We start from the raw sequence: 20,859 nt of genomic DNA, 5'->3' as shown, positions 1-20,859 counted from the left end.
TTCCGCCTTATTGTTCCGCGTGCGACTGTCCTATAACAACGTCACGCCGACGTACATTAAACCCATCCATTATGCGACATTTGCTTCACCTTGGCTAATATTTATCAACCGAATCCATCCATCCATTCACCGGCAATCTCAACTTGCCGCGACTTTCTCTCCGCTCGTACTTGTTGACGTTTCGACGATTACGTCTTGAATGTCATCAAGAGAGTAGCTACGAAAAATTCCATTCTACAAAATGTCGGGAGTACATTTCGAGCGATAAATACAAACGAGATTCTCGCCGAGAGGGATCCCAATAATCGGCCGAAAAATGGCCAAGCGAGCACGGCAAGAAATGCACCTTGTGCCGGGCGTCGCGTTGTCACGAACCGACACGGACGTCATCCCCGCGCGTTTACGACACCTCGACAAGATCGGCGTGATCGCCGAGACGGTCGGCCGAAGCTGAAGCAACGTCGGGGAGCATCGTCACGGAGCACGGCGACAAGGGCATTTCCCATTCATCGGCGTCTCGCCAATAAGTGACAAGGTCGGCCATGGTCGCCATGGGCCCGGGCGCGACACACCGGCTCGGCTGGTGTGCCGTGTCGGAGTCGCCGATGACAGGGACCGTGGTGGTGCGTGGCCACGAACACCTGTCAGCTCGGAGCGGAATCGAGGTGAGCGAGCCAACGAGCGGCCGCCTGTCATCGTCGAGGCACGCCGGCTCGCGATTCCGGTTACGCCTTCTCGAGCCAGGACCGCGACGATGCCGTTTCGCTCGGCGTTCGAGTCGGAGCGCAACGACGACGACGAGTTACGCGGGTACGACAGAGAGAACGTGCGTGAATGAGGTGCACGCGTGATAACTGTGGCGTGCGAGCATGCACGCGTGCACAACGGCCACACGCACGTCCGGCTGTCGCGCGAGGAAGCGGAGGGGCTCATCCGCGGCTCGCCTCCGGTCGGCTGGTGCACGCTTTACGTGTACAGACGGCTCAGAGAGTGATTCTCTCTCTCTCTCTCTCTCTCTCTCGTGAAAAGAGTATGACGGGTACTCTACTCACCGCGACGAGGGCTGCTAATCTATCCTTGGTCATGGTGAAGGATGACGAGGAGTTGTGAGTCAGCGGGCGGTGTACGGAGCGGCGGGTCTAGCGGGTAATCCCATTCACGGTTTTATCCATGTACGACGTGCACGGCCACTAAAAAACTAAAGGAAACGGACGCACTAGTACCGCGAGAGGCACGATCGTAAAATCGATACACTCGCGAACTCGCCTGCTTCTGCAGTGCCGTCCGACCCGACGCGCACGCGCCGATGACGTCAACTTCGGGCAGGAGCGGTGGCGCCCGCCGCGGAACCCCATGAAGCTGCTGCCGCCGCCTGGCGAGTGGGCCGGCCGAGGCAGGGACGTGGCGAGAATTGAGCGCACCCGATTCTCGCCGCGGCCAATTTTCTTATCAGCGAATTCCGATCTTGTATTTCTGCGCTGTCCTAACGAGCGTCACTCCCGTGATTGTCAAACCGACGTTCCTACGAGGCGTCGTTAGGACGAGTCGAGACGTCGCGAAAGCTGCTCTCTCAAGCTTCGGACAATGGCGCGGGAACGTGGAGGATTAAATTCTCATAAATTCAGTATTTTACGCAGATTAGAATAAAAACGTGAGATTAATCTCGTAACGTCTCGACTTTCGTAACGTCTCTGGTGGAAATGTTTTAACCGCAAATATAATAGAATTTTACTGAAACGTATTTGAAATTTCCCCTTAATCGACCCCGTTTCATTATCATTCCATCAATATTTCAATAAAAATTCAACTTACAGTTAAATTCAGCAAATTTCACGATATTTAATATTTCAAAAAATTTGTCGTTACTTTTCAATAATATAATTTTCTTTACATTTCACGGTACTACGTTAAATTTCGCAAGGAAAATTATAATTCATTCTGAAGTGTAGTCAGTAATTTTTCTATAATTTCCATCTCACTTTTCATCGACTTCACAGTACTTCCAGCAAAATATCTCCAACAGGGACATTTCGTTGAGCTTCGTATCCGCGAGCGTCGTTAATTTCGCTTAGGGTCGCTATCAAATCATACAGAATATATATATAATTCAAATATCGAGATTTAATTAAATACGACACTATCGAAAATGGAGGACTCTTTTGGCGCGCGTCTATTAACGGCTCCCATCCATCGCCATCTTGCTCGGTCAACTTTACTATTTAATGCGGATTAATTTTGCACGTTTCGTATTAGATGATTCAGACGTGTCATGCATATCGTGAATGCATCAACCGAGTAGGAGACTTGATTTCGGCCAAGTCGTGTGTATTATGTACAACTCGAGTGAAGATGTAATAAGAAAGATACGCGAGACAAGCGGAACGAGCGTTGCTTAACGATAGCGACGAATTAAGGATGCTTAATCGACGATAAGTGCTTACCATTCGAGTTCCAGCTTCCTAAAATGAGCATCGAGTCGCGACTAAAGGAACTTGCCTGCTTCCGGATGTTCCTCGCTCGAAATAGTTCATCAATTCGAATAGTTCCCGAGACAGATCAGCATCTCCGCACGGTAACGCCGACCGGAACAAAATGGACTCCCGATTCGCCGAGCCGATTCTTGGCGCGGTTCGGCTTCGACGCCACCGGGGCAAATGGCGCCCCCGTGTGTCGGCTGCGCGCGGCACGTCCTCACGTTACACGTACCGACGTTGAATATCACGCCGACCGAAGATGTCGCTTCTCGTTGCAAGTCCGATCGTATGCACTTCCCGGTGACGAATTTCCCGATCCATCGAGAGTCTTTGTTCATCGGTCGGCGGGAAACTTCGCGCCACACTTCGCCGAAAAACACGCGAAAAATCGAATCGGATTTTTTCGGGCGCTCTCGGACGGTCTGTCGCGCAACTTCGTGGCGCTTCGAGTCGACGAATGACGAGGTCGCTCGTCTCCACTCGTCCGCCCAGAGGAACGCCATTGTGAGCCATAACGACTGTGCCACACGGTGAGTTTTATCGGTCATTTTCACGTACATCGCCGGCTACCCGGGAAATTTCGTACCGCGTCGGCCGTCTCGCGCCCGAACACCGGAGAGTCCACGGTAATTACACGCGTGCGGCGATTCGCGCCGGGAATTGGTCGCGTTCGCGCATTAGATCGCCGCGAAAATCCCGCATTACCCTCGAAGCTCGGCAGACGCCATTCCCCCGCCGAGAGCGACCAACGGTGAATTCCGACTCACGGCGTGCAAGCGCGCGGCAACGTGCTCCGACCGGCTTTTCCCTCCGATTTTCTGCGCGCCGACTCCGATCCGCGTCTCTCGCCGAGCATCATCATCGTGAGCATCGCACGAGTACGTAGCGCGAGCCTCGGTTGTTCCTCGACTATGTTTCGCACGCGTGATTGCGATCCACGCGATTTTCCAGTAGCTACGTCAGTCGTTGGGTCCCCGTTGGCCCGTTCGCCCGACGTCCTTGGTCGCGATTTTTCCTGGCTCCTCTCCATCGCCGATAGAACACGCTTTTCAGCGTCCGACGCGCCACTTTTCAGCCGAATTCACGTGGTGATCGGACGTTCACGTTCGAAGGGCTCGCGTTATAGCGACCACGAGGTCGCGTGGGAAATCCGTGGCGCTTTACACGTCACGTCTCCGTCGTCCATGTGCTCCCCTCGCTCTCTGACCTGACCGGGAATCTGATCCATTGTCGTTTTTTTTTCTTTGCAGAATCGTGTTCGTTCCTAACCAAGTAAATCGGCTGTATCGCGGGATCATCAAAGCTCAAGATGGCACAGGAAAATGATATGCCCACTTTCAAATGCGTGCTGGTCGGCGACGGAGGTACCGGTAAGACTACCTTCGTCAAACGGCACTTGACCGGCGAGTTCGAGAAGAAGTACGTCGCCACCCTCGGTGTAGAAGTCCATCCACTGATCTTTCATACCAATCGCGGACCGATTCGTTTCAACGTCTGGGACACAGCCGGCCAGGAGAAGTTCGGTGGCCTTCGAGACGGCTACTACATCCAGGGACAATGTGCCGTGATCATGTTTGATGTTACGTCCAGAGTAACGTATAAAAATGTGCCCAACTGGCATAGGGATTTAGTCCGCGTCTGTGAAAATATACCAATTGTCCTTTGCGGTAACAAAGTTGATATCAAGGACAGAAAAGTGAAAGCGAAAAGTATTGTATTCCACAGGAAGAAGAACCTACAGGTGCTTATGCAGATATTTTAAGCTCTCTCTCTCTCTCTTCCTCTTCTAAATATTGTTTTTTTGCACAATATTCTGCAATTCATCATGATGAATCAAGAATCTTATATCAAGTGAAGACACTAGATTGTCCCTCTAATCTGAATGATCTTTGTAGATAAGTTGATAAAGTATAGTAAGAAATTCCAGAGCTGATTGCTTTTTTATGTTGCAGTACTACGACATCAGTGCAAAGAGTAATTACAACTTCGAGAAGCCTTTCTTGTGGTTGGCACGGAAATTAATTGGAGATCCAAACCTGGAGTTTGTTGCCATGCCCGCTCTGCTGCCACCTGAGGTGACTATGGACCCACAATGGCAACAACAGATCGAAAAGGATCTCAAGGAAGCTCAGGAGACGGCATTACCTGAAGACGATGAAGACCTTTAGTTTATTTAACATTTATCTAACTCGGGTGGCCTTTACGGAGGTAAGGCCTACGCGAGTGCCCATGGTTATATCGCGTGCACTCGTACATCTTAATAAAGGTCGAAGAGTTTTTTCTTTAAGGAACATAACATTTGTATACAATACTGAGTTCCAGTGCTTCGATCTTGTACAATATACGGCACGCCTTATACATCAAATCCCATTTCCTTATGTATCCTTTCATTTTCTTATCCACGCGTTTCTGTTTTTCCTTTTTTATATGTCATCTACGCAAGCAGGCAAGTCGGAAAAAAATAAAAAAAAATTCTTTCCTCCTGTTACATTGTGTTTAACGTATATGTAGTTTGTTTCTAAAACTCTTACGTAAATGGCTTTTCCGTTGGTGCATCCTTGTATTAATTCTGTTTCGTGTTCAATTTATAAATTTGCGTGGTTGTACTATCGTAATTGGTCTCGATTCCGCGACAATTTTCCAAAATCCAAGTATTTTCGAATACAGAGTTCATGCAAACACACGTGTGCGTATGCCGTGTCATAGCGTATCCACTTTTAAGAGTAAGCGATATTCCGTGAATCATTGAAATTATTCTCGTGTTCAGCGTGTTTATATAAAGCTAAATTATATAAATTCTATGTATACGAGAGAATCCGTTTAGTCAGGTGCACGTGAAACCGTTATTCTCCTTTTTAAAACCTTCATCCGAACTTATTCCGGATCTAGCGGAAAGTGTCGCCGTGTGTAAATTATACCGATGAATTTTTAGCATGGAAAAAAAAAGAGTGATACACTGCAACATGTAAATTCGACTATGGCTTTCCATTGTTCTCTGCTCAAGGCAGATTTTATTTGATATCCACCCATATGTATCCATATAAATATATATGGAGATATATATATATATATATGGATTATTATAAACAATATAATGGGATCGTATATATCTCATTGTGTTATAATTGCTAAATAATTCGATTCGTGTTAATCGTTAGTGTAATCACGCGGTTTATTATATATTACTAATGTTTATTTAAGAATTTACTCGTACAATGTATCAATGTAGTTGCATACAAAGTGAAGAAAGGAATGGAGGTGATTAATAAACACGCCTTTATAATACATCTGATTCAATGACACAAATTACACTTTTCTTCCTCGACGAATAAAACTACGGGAACTATGACACGCGGTATAATTGCAAAAATGCGTTCTTCAAGTTATCTACGTGGCGGTTACATCACGCGTATCCGTCAAATCGATTCTCCTTTTAAAGGAATGTCGAATATCTTGGTGGACATCCATTTGAAAATTCCGATCGCGATCTGTTGGTTATCTGCATCTGCGCATATTTTTTCTTCCCACAATACTCTTTTCTTTTTATTTTTCATCGAATAACAAATATTTCTTCTTAAGCTCCTAAGATCTATTGTTTCTGTTTTTGTTTCTCTCTCTTTTCCCTTTGCTTCCTGCCCTCGAGCAAATATGATCGCTCCAAATCTGTAAGCGATTTCAAGGTATTGGTAATCACACCGGTGCCCAGAGTCAACGTTCCGTCTCTCAGTGTAAAACGCTGGCCTTTTTCGCATATCATCGGTTTCAGCAGTTTCAGTTCCAACCTGCAAGAAAAGAACATGTGTAACACGTAGCGGACGATGAAATCGAGGAGAGGTAAATCGAATGTCTTACGTGCAATCCTCGCCCGGCATGGCTATCTCTTTTGCCCCTGCTATCGTGCATTGCGCCGCGATGTCCCACGTTTTGCTGAACATCTGGAGCTGGATTAAATTCGCGATGGGCTTCTTCCGGCCTCCTTCCTCTTTGGTCAACATGTATACCTGCGTCTCCAAATGGTCGTGCGCATTTAAACTACCGGGTTTCCCCAGTACCATGCCTCTTCTAATGTCGTCCCTCTTCACGCCTCTCACTAAGGCGCCCAGCTGATCTCCGGCATGGGCTTCCTCCAGTATCTGATGAAACATCTCGATACCTGTGATCACGCTCTTGTACGTCTTGTTGTAACCTATAACCTCGCACTCCATTCCCTTCTTGATTTTTCCGCGCTCCAATCTACCGGTGACCACGGTACCACGTCCAGGGATGGTGTATACATTCTCCACCGGCATCATGAAAGGTTTGTCCAGGTCTCGCTGCGGGGTTGGGATGTATCTGTCCACTTCGGCCAACAGCTGCGTGATCGCCTGTGCGCCCAATTCGGGATTCTTTCCCTCGAGAGCGCACAACGCGCTGCCTTTTACTATGGGAGTGTTATCGCCGTCGTAACCCATTTCATTAAGCAACTCTCGTATCTCAATCTCTACTAATTCCACCATTTCTGCGTCGGCAGCATCAACCTGGTGTAAATATTAAATACGTGCAATATTAACACCATGTTTGAAACACAAATCCTTAACAAGATATTATGTATGGCGTACCTTGTTGATAAATATAACAACATGCTCGATACCGATTTGTTTAGCCAAAAGCAAGTGCTCTCTAGTTTGTGGCATAGTGCCGTCTGTTGCAGCGACGACCAGAATGGAACCGTCCATCTGTGCTGTTCCTGTGATCATGTTTTTGATGTAATCGGCATGGCCTGGGCAGTCTGTGTGCCCATAATGACGATTTTCTGTCTGATACTCAACGTGTGCGACATTAATAGTGATACCACGAGCCTTCTCTTCGGGAGCATTGTCTATTTCATTGTATTCTTTTGCCTTTGCAAGTTCTTTCTCTGCCAATACTATTTGCAACAATATTTTGTGGTTAAATATAGTTTTTTGCTAACAATATAGTTTTTATAAATTTAGTTTTAAGTAAATATAGTTTTTTGCTTACAATATAAATAACTGGTTATATATTCTATGAACAAAACTGATATGTACCTTTGGTAATGGCTGCTGTCAGAGTTGTTTTGCCATGGTCTACGTGGCCAATAGTACCTATATTACAATGTGGTTTGTCACGGGAAAATATTTTTTTCTCTGCATAATATCTTTGACTGCCAATGGTTGGCAGGAATGACTGACTGATAAGTTGATAATTTTGCTATGAAAAATAACAATATATTCAGTTGTACTTTGTTAAAAAATAATAATGATAACAATATGTACAGTACATATTGACTTGCAATATAACGCTTCTATGTCATAAAATGTTAGTATGTTAAGTAATAATGAGTCATATTATATAAGAGAGAAATATTTAGATATGTAATATATAGATACAATTGATATATAGGATTAGAAAATTCAATACATGCTATAGCACAGACTTATATACATGTACATTAATACTTATTGATGATTTCAACTGTTCTGGTATAAGTATAATTGAAAATTATAGTAATTCTAAAAATATATGTTAAAGCATACAAGGCATTTACGTCATCTAAAGAGGGAATGACAAACACTCGAGAGGAAGTCTTTGTCAATAAAAGCTTACTTTGACGGTTTTAAGCAATTATGCTTACAGACTACAACCACGAACCATCTTGTTAATGACGAATAGAACTTACGCATTTCGGCAGTTGCCTCGTGAAGATAACTTGCTTGAAAGTTTGCTTCAATACTGAAACAAAACAGAGGCAGATCTACGTGAGGTAGAATAGTGAAATATTTTATTATCTACGAGCGCTTAAATCTTACTCTTACACGAGAAACAATCACGCTCGATAATCGACTAAAAGAAGGAATCACACCGGTAAGGAGACGTGAGGGGCAATCGGGGAAGATTAGCTAAGAAATTGCATCACGGTCGTTAACACAAACATGCTTTGGAATTTGCGTGATCTTACCGGGACTGAAAATCGTCTTAGCAGAAATAAGCGCCATGATTCTCAGTGAACGTAGCTAAGCCGAGACTTTTCGACGAAACCCACGAGAACAACAAGCGATGGCGAACGAGCTGGTAGATGAATACTGTTGTGCGTAGTATGACCGATAAATCGATGTTCGATTACTCTTTTTAACAAAGGATCGATTCGCTTAACATTTCCAAATCCGATCCCGCTCAAATTTTCATTTTTCCGTGATACAATTCATTATCAGAACAGAAAAACGTTTATTCCTATTTATTCCTCGTTGATAAATAAGGACAAGAGTCTATCCACTTCGGCACCCAGTCGTACTATCGAAGAATGAAAAGTTTGTTCAATTTGTCCATAAGTTATATTATTAGAAACTAAAGAATTACCTGTTATACAGTTATTATTTAAAAATAAAGTCCTTTCATCCATTGTTGAATACTATTTAAAGATTAATAGTCCATCTAATCTGCTCTTAAAACTGCATTAATTGAAAATAGAAAGTCCGGCTGACTTGTCGTTGAGTCATACTACAATATCGATTCGTAGTCACATCGACTCTCCCTCTTTGGGCTTACAGATTGGTCAGTCACTAACGCTAGGAACTGTTACTAGAAGGCGAAAAAATCAATGATATGGAAGTCGTTTACTGTTCTGTTCAACTAGTCTATGAAAAAATCTGATTTATTAGAAATTGTTGACATATCATAAAGGCTAATTGTCACAATTTCTTGATAAGATTTACTCGACAGGTACTTATTGGACAGACCAATCAACAACAGTCACTGATTTCATCATATCTTATAAATATCCGTCGGGTAAATTTTATCAAAAAGTTGGAATAATCGGTTTTTAAGACCTAAAAAAAGAAAGTCAAGTATATTCTTGTTACATTTTAAGTGATGCAATTGCAAGAAACGGAAAATGCACTTTACAAGACTACATTCGAAAACACGACACGTAGAATGGCATTTAATTGACCTATCATGATAAAGAAATCTTTGTTCTTTTTGTTCCGATTGGTCAATTAAATGCCACTTTACCCTCAGCATGGTGTTTTTGAACGTAGCCTAACTAGTAGTTGTCATAATTCGCAATTAGCGACAAGGTATTGAGAAATGTCCTTTAAGCTAGGTTTATAATAGGTGTAAGCCTTAAGAAATTGATCAATCATAATTGAATTATAGAAGAATAATCAATTGTAATTGGTCAATTTCTCAAAGCTTAAGGCTTAAAACATTATTGCAGACTTAGCTTTAGGTTCAAACCAACGCTCTTTAAACGTTTCTTTATAACACCGCTAGATGGCGCCGCGTGATCGTTTGTCGTGTTGTTCGGATATTCTAATTGGAATAAAAATTCCCATTTTTTTCTGATTAACGATTGTGTCTGTTTAATATTCTACATCTTTCAATTGTGTAAGTTCTCTTAAAGTTATCTCAGTGTACCTTCTTTCGATACAAAAATGAAAAGAATGAAAAAATTTATATGAACCTAGCTGCTCGGGTGCCACTTCAAAGTGTAATTCCAGAGCCTTCACTATGAGTCGCCATAATTTTTATCTTCGAATCGAGACAGTAGCACGATTCAACAGCAGGTCGGTAAAATCTTCGTTTAAAATGTACGATTCTACGGCGGCTTAGAAGATTCTTTTACTTCCAAGCACTCCGATTAACGGAGACACAAACGATCGTTACATTTGTAAACAGTGTGGTTCAACGGTAAGTCAAAGGGGCTCTCATTTTCATGTATAATACGATTGTCTTGTATTCCCTCTTTTTTTCTCAGCAATACGTTTGCAGACACTATTAGAAATTATTAACAATCAACTAGACATTACGACAGTTACGAAAAATTTAACGATTTTTACTATAGATTTTCAGCACTGGCAGTGAATATTGGAGCCAATCTATAATTTCGTCGTTCAATCTATAAGGACGTCGATTCGTTTTTCCATATCGCCATCTTTACGCACTAATGGCGCGATTTCCCACAACACCTGTCCCACACGATACATTTTATCCTAGGGACGTCCTAAGAACATCTTTAGGACACAAGACATCTTCCGAACGTCTTCAGGATGTCCTTTGGAAATCTACGCAGCATGGGATGATAGCTCATGAAAGGTAAAAATTACAATGCTTTTTTTTAATACCTGTCGAAATTTGAAAGCAAAGCATTACGGTAGCTGTTATGCGAATTCTCAGCGACGAACGAACCAACGGGCATTAGTACACGAGCAAACAATAAATCACACTCGTGGGAATCTTAATGCAAATAGTTCTATCGTAAAGACTAACTTACGTGGCATTAATAATCGGTGAGATAATTAGGCCCGCGAGAATAACGAGACATGGAGGGATAATATTAACGTCATTATACCACATCCCGGAGATAGTCGCACGGATAACAGCATATAAACCGAATGTTTCGCCGAGGAAAGATAAATGAAGCCAGATATCGAATTGTGTTCATCGTGCTACTTCCCTCGCGCTCTGATCACCTTGCTGCACGCACACAAGCGCTCATTATACCCCGTATGCCAAATTATCGACGAAGGAATTTTTCTTAAATTCCCGATGTTGTCTCTTGCCAAAAAGCATCGAGATAAATAAATCGCGAGAATACGAAGGATTCGGCAATCGCGAGACTCGATTTTCACGAAATTAAAAATTCACGATTCTACAAGTTGGTTTCCCGTCTCCCGCTTTTAATTGCTCGTCGTCTAATTCTCTCGTCCGGTTAATTTTCTAAATTATTAGGGAACAATTATAAGGAGATGATGCTTACGCGAACCAATGACTGATTAACATGCATTTTTCAGAGTCTCGGTGGTCATTTGAAACTTCGTGTGCGTAAGGTTCAATAACATCCAATGCGAAGGACGAAAACGTCGATGGTGATGACGATGTCGACGAGGCGGTAGGAGAAAGATGATGAAGTCTAATGAGAATGTCGGAGAGAGAGAGAGAGAGAGAGAGAGGTAAGTGGAACCAAAAGGGGGAAGCGCTATACAGACTTTTATTACAATATCCGACTGCGCCGACGTTATTATTCGATTATTTACGATTCTTTCGGGCTGCGTTCTCAGCGACTCCACCGGCTCTCCGCGTCATTACGGTGGTAGCCGGATTATCCGGCCCGAATGAAACAGCATCTCGGACGCGTTTAATAAAATACTCGAGTTGCATTTCCGCTTAAGTTCATTATCCACCTTAAGTAGATTTCTCCTCGTAAACTGAGAGATATCGAGTAACCAATAATTGTAGAATTACAATTATCAATATTGGACCGTAAAATGTCGAAGCACGGATATTACAGTGCTATAACAAACAAATCATAGATAGATCCTCAAAAACATGTTTGATATAAAAATGAAAACGCGTCATTATTCATTTAAACATTTCGATTAAATCTAACCCTCTTCAGTGGAAACATAATCAATGCAAAATGCGAATACTAAGTATGTCAAGACGAATACAAGCCTTTTAACAGTATCCTTGGAATTACAAATGGTCAAAATATCTAAGATCTCCAAAGAATTCAAACACGACTGCGCGCGCCTAAAACGAGAACGCACAGTTTCCACATTTAACGGAATCCACATTTCCACATCCGGAATTCCACATTTTTGCAGAAACACAGACGAGTTCGGGAGAATAAAATTCTTCGGGTCAAAAGCTCGACTTTTCCTTAATTGACTTTATCGCATCCGACTGAAATATAAATCAAGCGAAGTGTGCCGTTTTGCGCGATTGGCATCGCGACGAGTACACACGCTCACGCCGTTAGAGTCGAGAATCTGTTTCATTAATTGCAAATACAAGGCACAAAGAGCTCGGTGCATGCGGTAATGGACAGTAAAAGCCGTGTGAGTGACGAAATATCGGCGAAAAATACTTGACCCGCGTCGCCGTCGATGCATCGTCGTTCGTTCGTTCGTTCAGTGCAACGCGCTGCGCTGTAAACGCGCAACGCGCGTACACCGCGTTACACCGTAGTTTCATGAATGTTTCATCGACGATGTGTATAACTGTATATCCCTCTCGGATAACAGCCTCTTCTCTCTCTCTTCCTCTCCCGTTCTCGCTCTCTCTTTCTCTTTTCTCTTTCTCTCCCGGCCTCGCACGGTGTTCCTCGGCGCGTCGCGCTACACTTAATGGAATTTACGATTTGTCACGACGCCGTATTTCACGGCCGCGACTTTTCGTAAGAACGGCGACACTTTATTATCCCGTCCTTTACCTCATCGCGCCTCGCGGTTTCCCGTTACGGAGTGACGCGCCGCGCGTACGCGTGGAATTTTCGACGACGACGACTGTGGCGATGCGGCGCAACGGCGCGCCCGGTTGTAGCGGATAACACGCGGTGACAGACGGATCGCAATTGTCAGTCGTGAAAATTCACGCGAGGAAATCGTCGAAATGAAAAAAGCAATTTCTACATGAGCGATCCGCAGAAAAAATTGCTCGAAGCGTCGAACGGTTCCGCGTTTTTTACTCGGCGAAGTAAATTATGAAACAAGTACGGTTGAAAAGGCTCGGATTTCGGGGAGGTCGGTTTTCCCGAAAAATGATTAATCCGCGGGAATTTGATCATCATGATCTCACAGATAGTAAATAATTTCAAACGCGTCGGGTAACGACGCGCGGATAGACGAGCGTCACGGGAGGCAAGAAAAATGCGCGAAGCGAAGCGCGGCGGGGGAATCCAAGGCCGTTAAGTCGTTTGCGAGGATGTCGCCGAGGATGCAAGAAACGGTAGCGTCTTGGCTTACCGTCGATTCCAGGCCGACACCTGCTCGGCGAGCTTCGAAGTTGCGGCGAAGAAAAGCGTTGCGGAATGCCCGCCCGGCCGTCGAAGAAACTCCTCGCTCTTCACGATCTTCCTGCTGTCTGGCCGCCACACCGGGAATTTCTTCCTTCTTTCTTCCTTTCCGCGCCGCGAAAAACGAACCCGCTTGATGCAGACGATGAATATCGTTGCAAAACCCGTGCTCTTCGGCCGCAAACAAAAGAAATTGAATCTGAAATCATTGAATTGAATAATAAAATGTAATGGTGATACGACAATTTCCCGGCAAAATGGGATCGATAGTTGATGCTGTTTCATAGCTCCGCGTATGATTGGGTGGCTGAAAAAAAATGTCACCAATTCGGCGTCTTTTTTAATTAAGGTAGTTGGTCCGTGATAGTACGATATTAGAAAGTAATGATTAATACAACATGAAGAAACTCGAAGAAATTTTGATGAATATGATTTATGATATACAGCTTTGACAACTATAATAAGAGAATATCAATCAAACTTACATAATATCTAAAAACTCATAAATAATCGTTTTTCGCGCTTTGACGTGTATTTTTTATTTAGACAGCCCGTGTCAGACATATGTTTATAAGTATATCATATGTACCGAGATAAATGCACACGGATGCACTACTAGAGAAATGATCGTGACGCCGGAGTTTTCCGTATTTGTGTGCATTTTTCGCATTTTTATGTACTGATTATAAATTTTTAAGATTATTTTATCATTTTACTTTTTAAACAAAAAAACAACCAGGTTCAGCAAAGCCAGGTTACAGATTAGCTGCGATATACTTGAATCTTTATCAGAAATGCTGTTGAAAACTTAAAGGATTCGTAAGAAAATCAACGGACCAATTATCTTAATTTCAAGTAAGCGAGTCCGGTATCGTTCGGGGTCGGGAACGTTCCTCGGACTCCCTCGCGATCTAAAAGACGTTCCTCTTATCCGCGGCGATATTTTGCGTTCGTCCCTCTCTCTCTCCCTTCTCCGCTCGCACTTCATATCGCCGGCCGGTAATTGACTCCGAGACGAAATGACACGGTAGAGGCTCGCCGGCTACGCCACGCACGATGAGGGCGAGAGGGATGGGCCTGAAATCAAAGCGTAATGGACTGAACGGTACACTGCCGCATTAAAACCGCGCGCGCGAGCGGAGAAAAATATTTCCCATTAGCGTTCATTGAGCGCGGCCCGGCCGCGTGATATACGGCTGCGGGGCTTCGTAATGCGTGCAACGTGCGTGGTGCAACGCGTTGCGTCCGACGGCAGCCGGTGCATCGAGTAAGGAGTGCGTGTCTTCGGCCCGCAAAGTCATCTAACCACGAAGACGCTCGGCGCTCTCGGAGCAACTCCGCGGCTCGGAACCGCTCGGACCAACCGGCCTGCCTGCCGGCTGGCCGGCGCGGAGAATAACATTTGTTTGAAATCGTAACGGTGTTTACAGCCGTGTAGAAGGCCGCAAACCGCAGAGGCTCGCAAGGCTGCTGCGTCTGTCAAGGCTGTTATTACCCGCATCGCCGATCGACCGCGGATTAGCCTGATTTCGGCACGCCGGCCGCCGAGCGCGTGCCGCGCTGTGAAAGAGCCGGTGAGTTTCCGGAGTTAATAGCGGACTCGAAGATCGACAGCTCGAGGAAGGCGATCGCTGGAGAGCGCGAGCGAGCGAGATCGCTTCAAGTGCGAGCTAATGGCCGCGATCTTTATCTCAGATACCTCTTCGGGGAGAATGAAACGATTGAAAGCACATATCTTTCCGCGCTTCTCCGACGAAGAAACGGGGAATTTGATGCGAGTCGAAGTTTTTAATGCTACCTCGACGCTCTTAAGGATAATTTGCGTCCAGTTAAATCGCTTGTAAACTAATAAGTCGCTTGTAAACTGATAAAACCTACTTTGATGATCTTACACTTGTTATAGCTTCTCTCTTGAGTCTTTGATCTTACGGATTTAATTTTAATGCCCATCTTGAAGCTATAAATCTCTCTCGATATTTCGATATCACGATATTTCGATTCATATGTCATATGACTATTCGAAGCAGTCCAATTTTTTTTTATGCTAAAAGCAGCGAGGACGAAAATCTTTTTATAGTCAAAATACACAGGGAAAAAGATTTCTTTGGAAGAAAAGGTTTAGTATACATGTTTGTTTGACTCGAGTTTTTTTTCATGTAAACAACATAATTTAATGTTAAATATCATTTTACTTGAGAAACAAACAATTTTGTGCATTAAATCAAATATTCGTTTATTCGCTCTATTCCAAAAAACACATTTTTTTTCGATTAGAGAAATTTTATTAAACTTATAGAAATTTTTATCTTCATATAAGAATAAATTATTTTATTAAAATTGAACTTATATAGTTTGCTATCTTAGCTCCTGAAAGAAGGATTTGGTAACAAATAAAATTTGATTAATGTATGCTCATTAAATGTTTGATTACTGCAACCAAAAGATTTATTTCCGTATGCTGTATTGTAGTTACGTAAACTACACATACCGTATATATGAAAAAAATTTATTTCCGTATATTGTAAATACTATGTATACTGTATATAAAACTATAATACACGGATAAAACTATAATATACGGAACTAAATTTTTTTATTGCAGCAATTAAACATTCAGTAGGCACATATAAATAAAATTTTTGCATTTATTACCATATCCTTCTTTCACTGTTTGCAAAATTAAAGGTTTAATATAAAACTTTCAACTCGGGCTGGGTGAATTACATTGACACGACAGAATTACAACAGAATTACAATCAGAAAGGATTCTTTCAATTTAAAGGAATTAATTCGACGAAGAGAGATTCGCAAGAGAGTATTTTATAATTCGAAGATGATGGATCGATACTTCTTAGACACTCGTTCGACGCTCGTATAATTTTCTTTTCTCGACATTCAAGGAAGCGGCGATTCCGGAGGATCATCGCGCATAGCCTTGAGTGTGTACGAGAGTGTACGCGATTGTTAACCGTATCGGGACGAGCCGCCGGCGGCGAGTAGGAATCCGATGACCGGCACCGGCGCTTACGGGCGCTAAAAATGGGCTCTTTAGAGGTGTGTTTGCGCACAGGTGAACGGCGACGGGACCCGGACTAACCGCTTATTTATTCGCCATAATGAATTAGGCGCTTGGTACGTTCCCCCGCGCTAACGATTACCGCCTATCGTCCCGGAACGGTCAACGATCAGAACGTCGACGAATATGCCTCCGCTCTCTCTCTCTCTCTCTCTCTTTCTCTCTCACACTCCTTTTACCTGGGAATTCGTTGACAGGATCGATCGCGCGCCACGACGGAGGTAACCGAGCATACCGCCGGGATTTACGGAGGATTTATGTCTTAACGAGACTGCCACGGCGTTTCTTTTTTTTTCCCCCTCCGTCACGATTTACCGGTCAATTTTTGCGAGGCGCACTTCCGCGCTCACCACGACCGTTTCGTGGCTCTCTTCTTCTCACGTGGCGTCAGCCCGATCTGCATTCCGACGTTCCTCCGCAAGGAGCCTTTCGTCGTCGTCGTCTTGCCGCGATATACCTTGGCAAAAAATCGTTCAGCCGCGTGCGCCGGCTTTTTCGCCGTTCTTCCGGTTCTCCGTCGATTTTCTTACGGACCGCCTGGAGCGCAGCGATTATCGGGATGGATTAAGACCCGTCGGGTTCCCGAGCGCAACGAGGACGCGCCGGGCGACGGCGTGTACCGCGACTTTTAAGACACGATACGAACCCGCTCATCCGTTGTAAGGAAAAAAGAAGAAACGGAGAAAAGGCGGCAACCGTACGTTCGACGGCAATATCGCTCGTCTGGGAAAACCCTCGGGGAGACGAGAGGAGCAATAGAGATCCTTCGGCGGAAGAGGTCGTCGCGGAAAAATCATCCCGCGGGAATAACGCTCTCATCCGCTTCTCACGTCGTTGTTACCTTTTTATTTTCCTAATCACTTCTTCCCAATTTACCACCCGATTGGCTTTTACTTATTATCTCGTTCATCACCTCTCCCAATCACCGTTCGATCGAAATTTTTATCGTGCAAGAAGCGAGTCGCGTTGACGGTTGGGCCCGCGTGCGAAGAAGAAGAAGAAGAAGCGGAGGCGAAAGAGGAAGCGGAGGAAGCTGAACGGAGAAGCCCGAGAGAGCGTGGCGGCGAGGAGGTGGGAGCGCGGGCCCCGTCGCGGCCGCCGCTTTTCCGTTCCTTCAGCTCCCGCCGAAAGCGCCAGGCCGCCGGGGGTCCGTTCAGTCTTCCCTCAGTCATCCTCACGCACGCGTACACGCACCGCGTGGAGGCCGCCTCTTGTTTACATCCTCTCGCCGGAGGACTCGCGTCACCGTCTCGCACCCCCGTCGGCGCGCAAGGTCGCGCTGCGAACCTGACCGCGAGTTCGCGCATCGTCGCCGATAACTTACTTATTCGGTCCCGGGTGTCTCGGCCTCTCCACGATTCGATTCTCAACGACTCGGCGGAGCCTCGTGCCCAGCAAAGCGGAAATAATGCGCGGAAGTCGTGGGACGATCCTCGTCCTGTGCACGATGATGAATTGCCTGGTGAGTTCGAGCCGCGGTCACTTCTACAAGGAGAAGTCAGCTATCCCTTCGATTTTCACGTTTTGGTTAAACGCTCGTCGTCGTGGTCGTCGGCGGCGACGGGTCGTTCCCCTCGCGACGCAATCAACGAGAGGGAGCACCGGAGCGCGGCGTCGAAACGTCCGGACACGTGGTGGGCGCGACTCTCCCGACGCGCGATTATTTCTAACGTGGACGTATTACACTCTCGCGTGTAACGCGACACTGTAATCTAGACGCCGTCTAGATCCCACGTCGAGGCCCGTCGAGGTAGTTAATGCGTCGACTGGAACGGGATAATTAACATCGTTTGATAAACGCGTCACGATGCGGGGACTTGAACTGAAATAAATCGCCGTCGCGTCGAAGAAGCGGCCGCTTTTGCTCTCTCTCTCTCTCTCTCTCGTTTCGATATCGTATATCATCGCCGGGAAATTGTTTCGTTCACCCGCAGTTTGCGTTCGCTTCTCTCGACATTTTTCTCCACGATAAAATTCGAATGCGAAAGATAAAGTGAAATTACTTCAGTATGTCTTACTTAATTTCACAAATCATATTCATGACTTTATTCTGCGTTTTCGGTATCATTAAGAGTCAATGTTTTCAAATTGCTGGATCTTAAAAATATCGTCTGCCAATTGCGACTTTTTTTCTTGTACGTGTACTAAAGGGTATTCTCCCTTAATAAAGACTATTATTATTATATAACCTTCCGTTAGTCACGATAGATCCAATAGATATACGTTCAGGCTATTATCTATCGCCTTTACCATACGGCGTCGAGGTCGAACTTGTCCTTGTCAATGTTTTTTTCTTTTGCTCTCTTTATTTTTCACCGTTTTTTTAATATACTTTAATGCCCGATCTACTATCCAAGTGCCAGTGAAAGAAAAGTTATTTCAAGAAGCAGAGGAAAATAATAGGAGAATGAATGTATCTGTGGGATACATCGCGATCGTGGGTGAAAAATATCACGACCAACGGATTGATAAGAGAAATTATCCGTTTCCCGATCAACATCTCGCCCTCATTTGGACGTCACGTCACCCACCCATCGACCCTCCCTTTCGGTTTTCCGCGCGACGTAACATTCCTCTCTCGCCATCGCGGCCGAGGAAATCCTTCCTCAGCCGCCCACAACGATCGGCGACTCAAACGACTCGCCATTATCATTCTTACGCGCTTCGAGCCGCGTGGGAAAACTCANCACTGTTGTATATTAGCCGGGGGGGAGGGGGGGCAATTCTTATTATCAAACTCCCCACGTAACGAACACGCTTGGATGGGAGTCGGTCCCTCTTTCGCTCTAACGGTAACCTCGCCACCCCTTTCGTGGAGTCAAGGTCACCTCTCTTAGCAGCCGCGAATTAGAATTCCGCCGGCGTCAACCGGTAGCTGCGACGCGTACGTGCGCTATTAACGCGAAGAATGAGATCTTGGATTCGATTATTCCCGGTCAGGCCGATCCGCCGAGAGCCTGTCGACGCTGAAGAAACGTTTAATTCCGCACTTAGGACCCGGTCTCGGTGCGAGCCCGTCTTCCGGCAGCACGAGGTGGCGTTAGTTTCATCAACGTGCCGCCGCTGACGACGTCCGCGCTCGTACGCGCGCAGAATCGCAATAATTTTCAGCCGACAGAGACGGGTCGTTGGACTCCGACACCGTCGGAGTGCCGCGTGTCGTGCTCGTTGAATATGCGAGTGGTGTTAAAGAGGAATGCATTCCGGGCGGACGGGGTCCCCCTTCGGATTATCGCTACCTGGCTGCCTCCTCCTGCGACGAGAAGTAAATATTTTACCTTAACACGCGCGCGCGCGCACACTCGCTCATTCGCTCGGCTCTTTGTTAGCGTACGAGTCAGGTGCTCTCGACGTCTTTAGCCAGCCGTCTTTAATGACCGTCGTGAAACGTATCGCGCGTATCGATGCCCACGAGTGCCGCCGCGCGATAGATCCACGGTTATTCCGCGAAATTACGGTATCATCGCCGGTCGGCCCTTTGTCGGACGGCTCGCGACAACAAACATGCGCGGCGCCTCGCGGCTTCGAGCCAACGGCAGATTTCGTGCCGTCGTCGCACGACCGAATTCATCCTCGACGTCCTATCCTTTCCCCGTTTATCGTCACGAGGCTAAACTCGATACTCACTGAAATCGCACACATCGTCTCGTCGTACTTTACATCGTGCCGAGAACTGTTTCACGGGGGTATCGTGTGTTTCTCCCCCCCGCGTGCTTTTCCCGTGAAAAATGAACGAATCCGACGGCGTCCGGTGGGAAACCCCCCGGTTCCGTAACAATATCGAGTCGATCTGCTGAGTTTATTCCTCTCCAGGGACGACGGGGCAGAGAAATAAATAGATATTAAATAGATATTAAATAGATATGAGGTATCGGAAAAAGTTCGTGCGGTTTCCTCCTTAGCAATAAATTGAAGTCAGATTTCAGTCAGTAATTCGCACGTGTGATGCACGAAGTTGGTATCAACGGGAAGTTATATTTATGTCGTTGTGTATACATGATGTGCAGCTTTCGATCGCTACGACGATTCCGTTGTTTATGTGAGATCGGTAGCGAAAAAGTTCAAAACTCGTGCTTTCTTGCTTTATGAGTTTAAACTTGGAAATACAGCAGCAAATGCAGCAAAACGCATTTGTAGCGTGTGTGGTGAAGGCACACACTGTTAGCGAAAGGACAGCATAAAAATGATTTAAGCGGTTTAAGGAAGGTAATGAATCGCTAGAGGATGAGCCGCGTTCCGGACATCTGTCTGTTATTGGAGATGATGAACTACGTAGAGAGAGAGAGAGAGAGAGAGAGAGAGAGAAGACGAGGAATTCACACCTGCATATAACCCGGACCCAACGTCTTCGATGCACCGTTTCATATTTTTATTACGTGCAACGTGTGTGTCTTTTCACGTCCGCTCATTGACAATTCAACGTGCCGTGCGACGCGACGCTGAATTAAACATTAGCCGTTCCTTTATTAAAACTGAGCGCCGGGGGAATGGGGGGGGGGGCGGGGGCGTTTGGG

The 20,859-nt window shown here is 45.3% G+C and overlaps 4 protein-coding genes across 14 annotated transcripts in view; 2 read left to right on the top strand and 2 right to left on the bottom strand.

Moving 5' to 3' along the window:
- LOC106747528 (syntaxin-1A) overlaps nucleotides 1-2,601 on the bottom strand; it is an 84,323-nt gene extending 81,722 nt beyond the window's left edge. For 6 of the 9 annotated variants that reach the window (XM_014625130.1, XM_014625131.1, XM_014625132.1 and 3 more), the window contains exons 1-2: nucleotides 2,442-2,601; nucleotides 1,053-1,575 (exon numbers count right to left, since the gene is read on the bottom strand). In XM_014625130.1, the coding sequence (XP_014480616.1) occupies nucleotides 1,053-1,085 (33 nt within the window). In that variant the 5' untranslated portion in view covers nucleotides 1,086-1,575; nucleotides 2,442-2,601. Of the gene's footprint in view, nucleotides 1-1,052; nucleotides 1,576-1,979; nucleotides 2,078-2,441 lie in introns of all 9 variants that reach the window. The other 3 variants (XM_014625127.1, XM_014625128.1, XM_014625129.1) reach the window with 3 other exon arrangements.
- Nucleotides 2,602-2,774: 173 nt separating this feature from the next.
- On the top strand, nucleotides 2,775-5,281 carry LOC106747529 (GTP-binding nuclear protein Ran). Of its 3 annotated transcripts, none has more exons than XM_014625135.1 (3): nucleotides 2,775-3,004; nucleotides 3,725-4,215; nucleotides 4,427-5,281. In XM_014625135.1, exons 2-3 carry the CDS (start codon nucleotides 3,784-3,786, stop codon nucleotides 4,640-4,642), a joined length of 648 nt encoding a protein of 215 aa, XP_014480621.1. In that variant the 5' UTR covers nucleotides 2,775-3,004; nucleotides 3,725-3,783; the 3' UTR covers nucleotides 4,643-5,281. The 3 variants fall into 3 exon arrangements, with proteins under 3 accessions (XP_014480621.1, XP_014480623.1, XP_014480622.1); XM_014625137.1 differs by lacking the exon at nucleotides 2,775-3,004 and adding an exon at nucleotides 3,011-3,100; XM_014625136.1 differs by lacking the exon at nucleotides 2,775-3,004 and adding an exon at nucleotides 3,196-3,352.
- Nucleotides 5,282-5,733: 452 nt separating this feature from the next.
- On the bottom strand, nucleotides 5,734-8,757 carry LOC106747526 (elongation factor Tu, mitochondrial). The gene is made up of 6 exons (XM_014625123.1): nucleotides 8,434-8,757; nucleotides 8,155-8,207; nucleotides 7,523-7,685; nucleotides 7,073-7,380; nucleotides 6,327-6,991; nucleotides 5,734-6,256 (listed from the first exon to the last, which is right to left on the bottom strand). The coding sequence occupies exons 1-6, from the start codon at nucleotides 8,468-8,470 to the stop codon at nucleotides 6,064-6,066; spliced, it is 1,419 nt and encodes a 472-aa protein (XP_014480609.1). The 5' UTR covers nucleotides 8,471-8,757; the 3' UTR covers nucleotides 5,734-6,063.
- An 8,773-nt stretch (nucleotides 8,758-17,530) lies between these two features.
- Nucleotides 17,531-20,859, top strand: part of LOC106747504 (prolow-density lipoprotein receptor-related protein 1) — a 22,277-nt gene continuing 18,948 nt past the window's right edge. The window contains exon 1 of the mRNA XM_014625074.1: nucleotides 17,531-17,807. Coding sequence (XP_014480560.1) covers nucleotides 17,754-17,807 — 54 coding nt within the window. The 5' untranslated portion in view covers nucleotides 17,531-17,753. The remainder of the gene's footprint in view (nucleotides 17,808-20,859) is intronic.

Source organism: Dinoponera quadriceps, unplaced genomic scaffold (assembly GCF_001313825.1).
Source record: "Dinoponera quadriceps isolate SergipeBrazil2010 unplaced genomic scaffold, ASM131382v1 scaffold2159, whole genome shotgun sequence".
Lineage (NCBI taxonomy): Eukaryota > Metazoa > Arthropoda > Insecta > Hymenoptera > Formicidae > Dinoponera > Dinoponera quadriceps.
The sequence above is the reverse complement of the archived record's forward strand: the minus strand, read 5'-3'. Positions and strand labels throughout refer to the sequence as shown.

What these genes read in the sequence shown, in the direction of transcription:
- LOC106747529 (XM_014625135.1), top strand. Translation starts at nt 3,784, where the DNA reads ATGGCACAGGAAAATGATATGCCCACTTTCAAATGCGTGCTGGTCGGC. An exon ending in ACAGGAAGAAGAACCTACAG is followed by an intron (nt 4,216 to 4,426) that starts GTGCTTATGCAG and finishes TTTATGTTGCAG; the next exon opens with TACTACGACATCAGTGCAAA.
- LOC106747526 (XM_014625123.1), bottom strand. Translation starts at nt 8,470, where the DNA reads ATGGCGCTTATTTCTGCTAAGACGATTTTCAGTCCCG. An exon ending in CGAGGCAACTGCCGAAATGC is followed by an intron (nt 7,686 to 8,154) that starts GTAAGTTCTATT and finishes TATTTTTCATAG; the next exon opens with CAAAATTATCAACTTATCAG. An exon ending in ATGCCGGGCGAGGATTGCAC is followed by an intron (nt 6,257 to 6,326) that starts GTAAGACATTCG and finishes CTTTTCTTGCAG; the next exon opens with GTTGGAACTGAAACTGCTGA.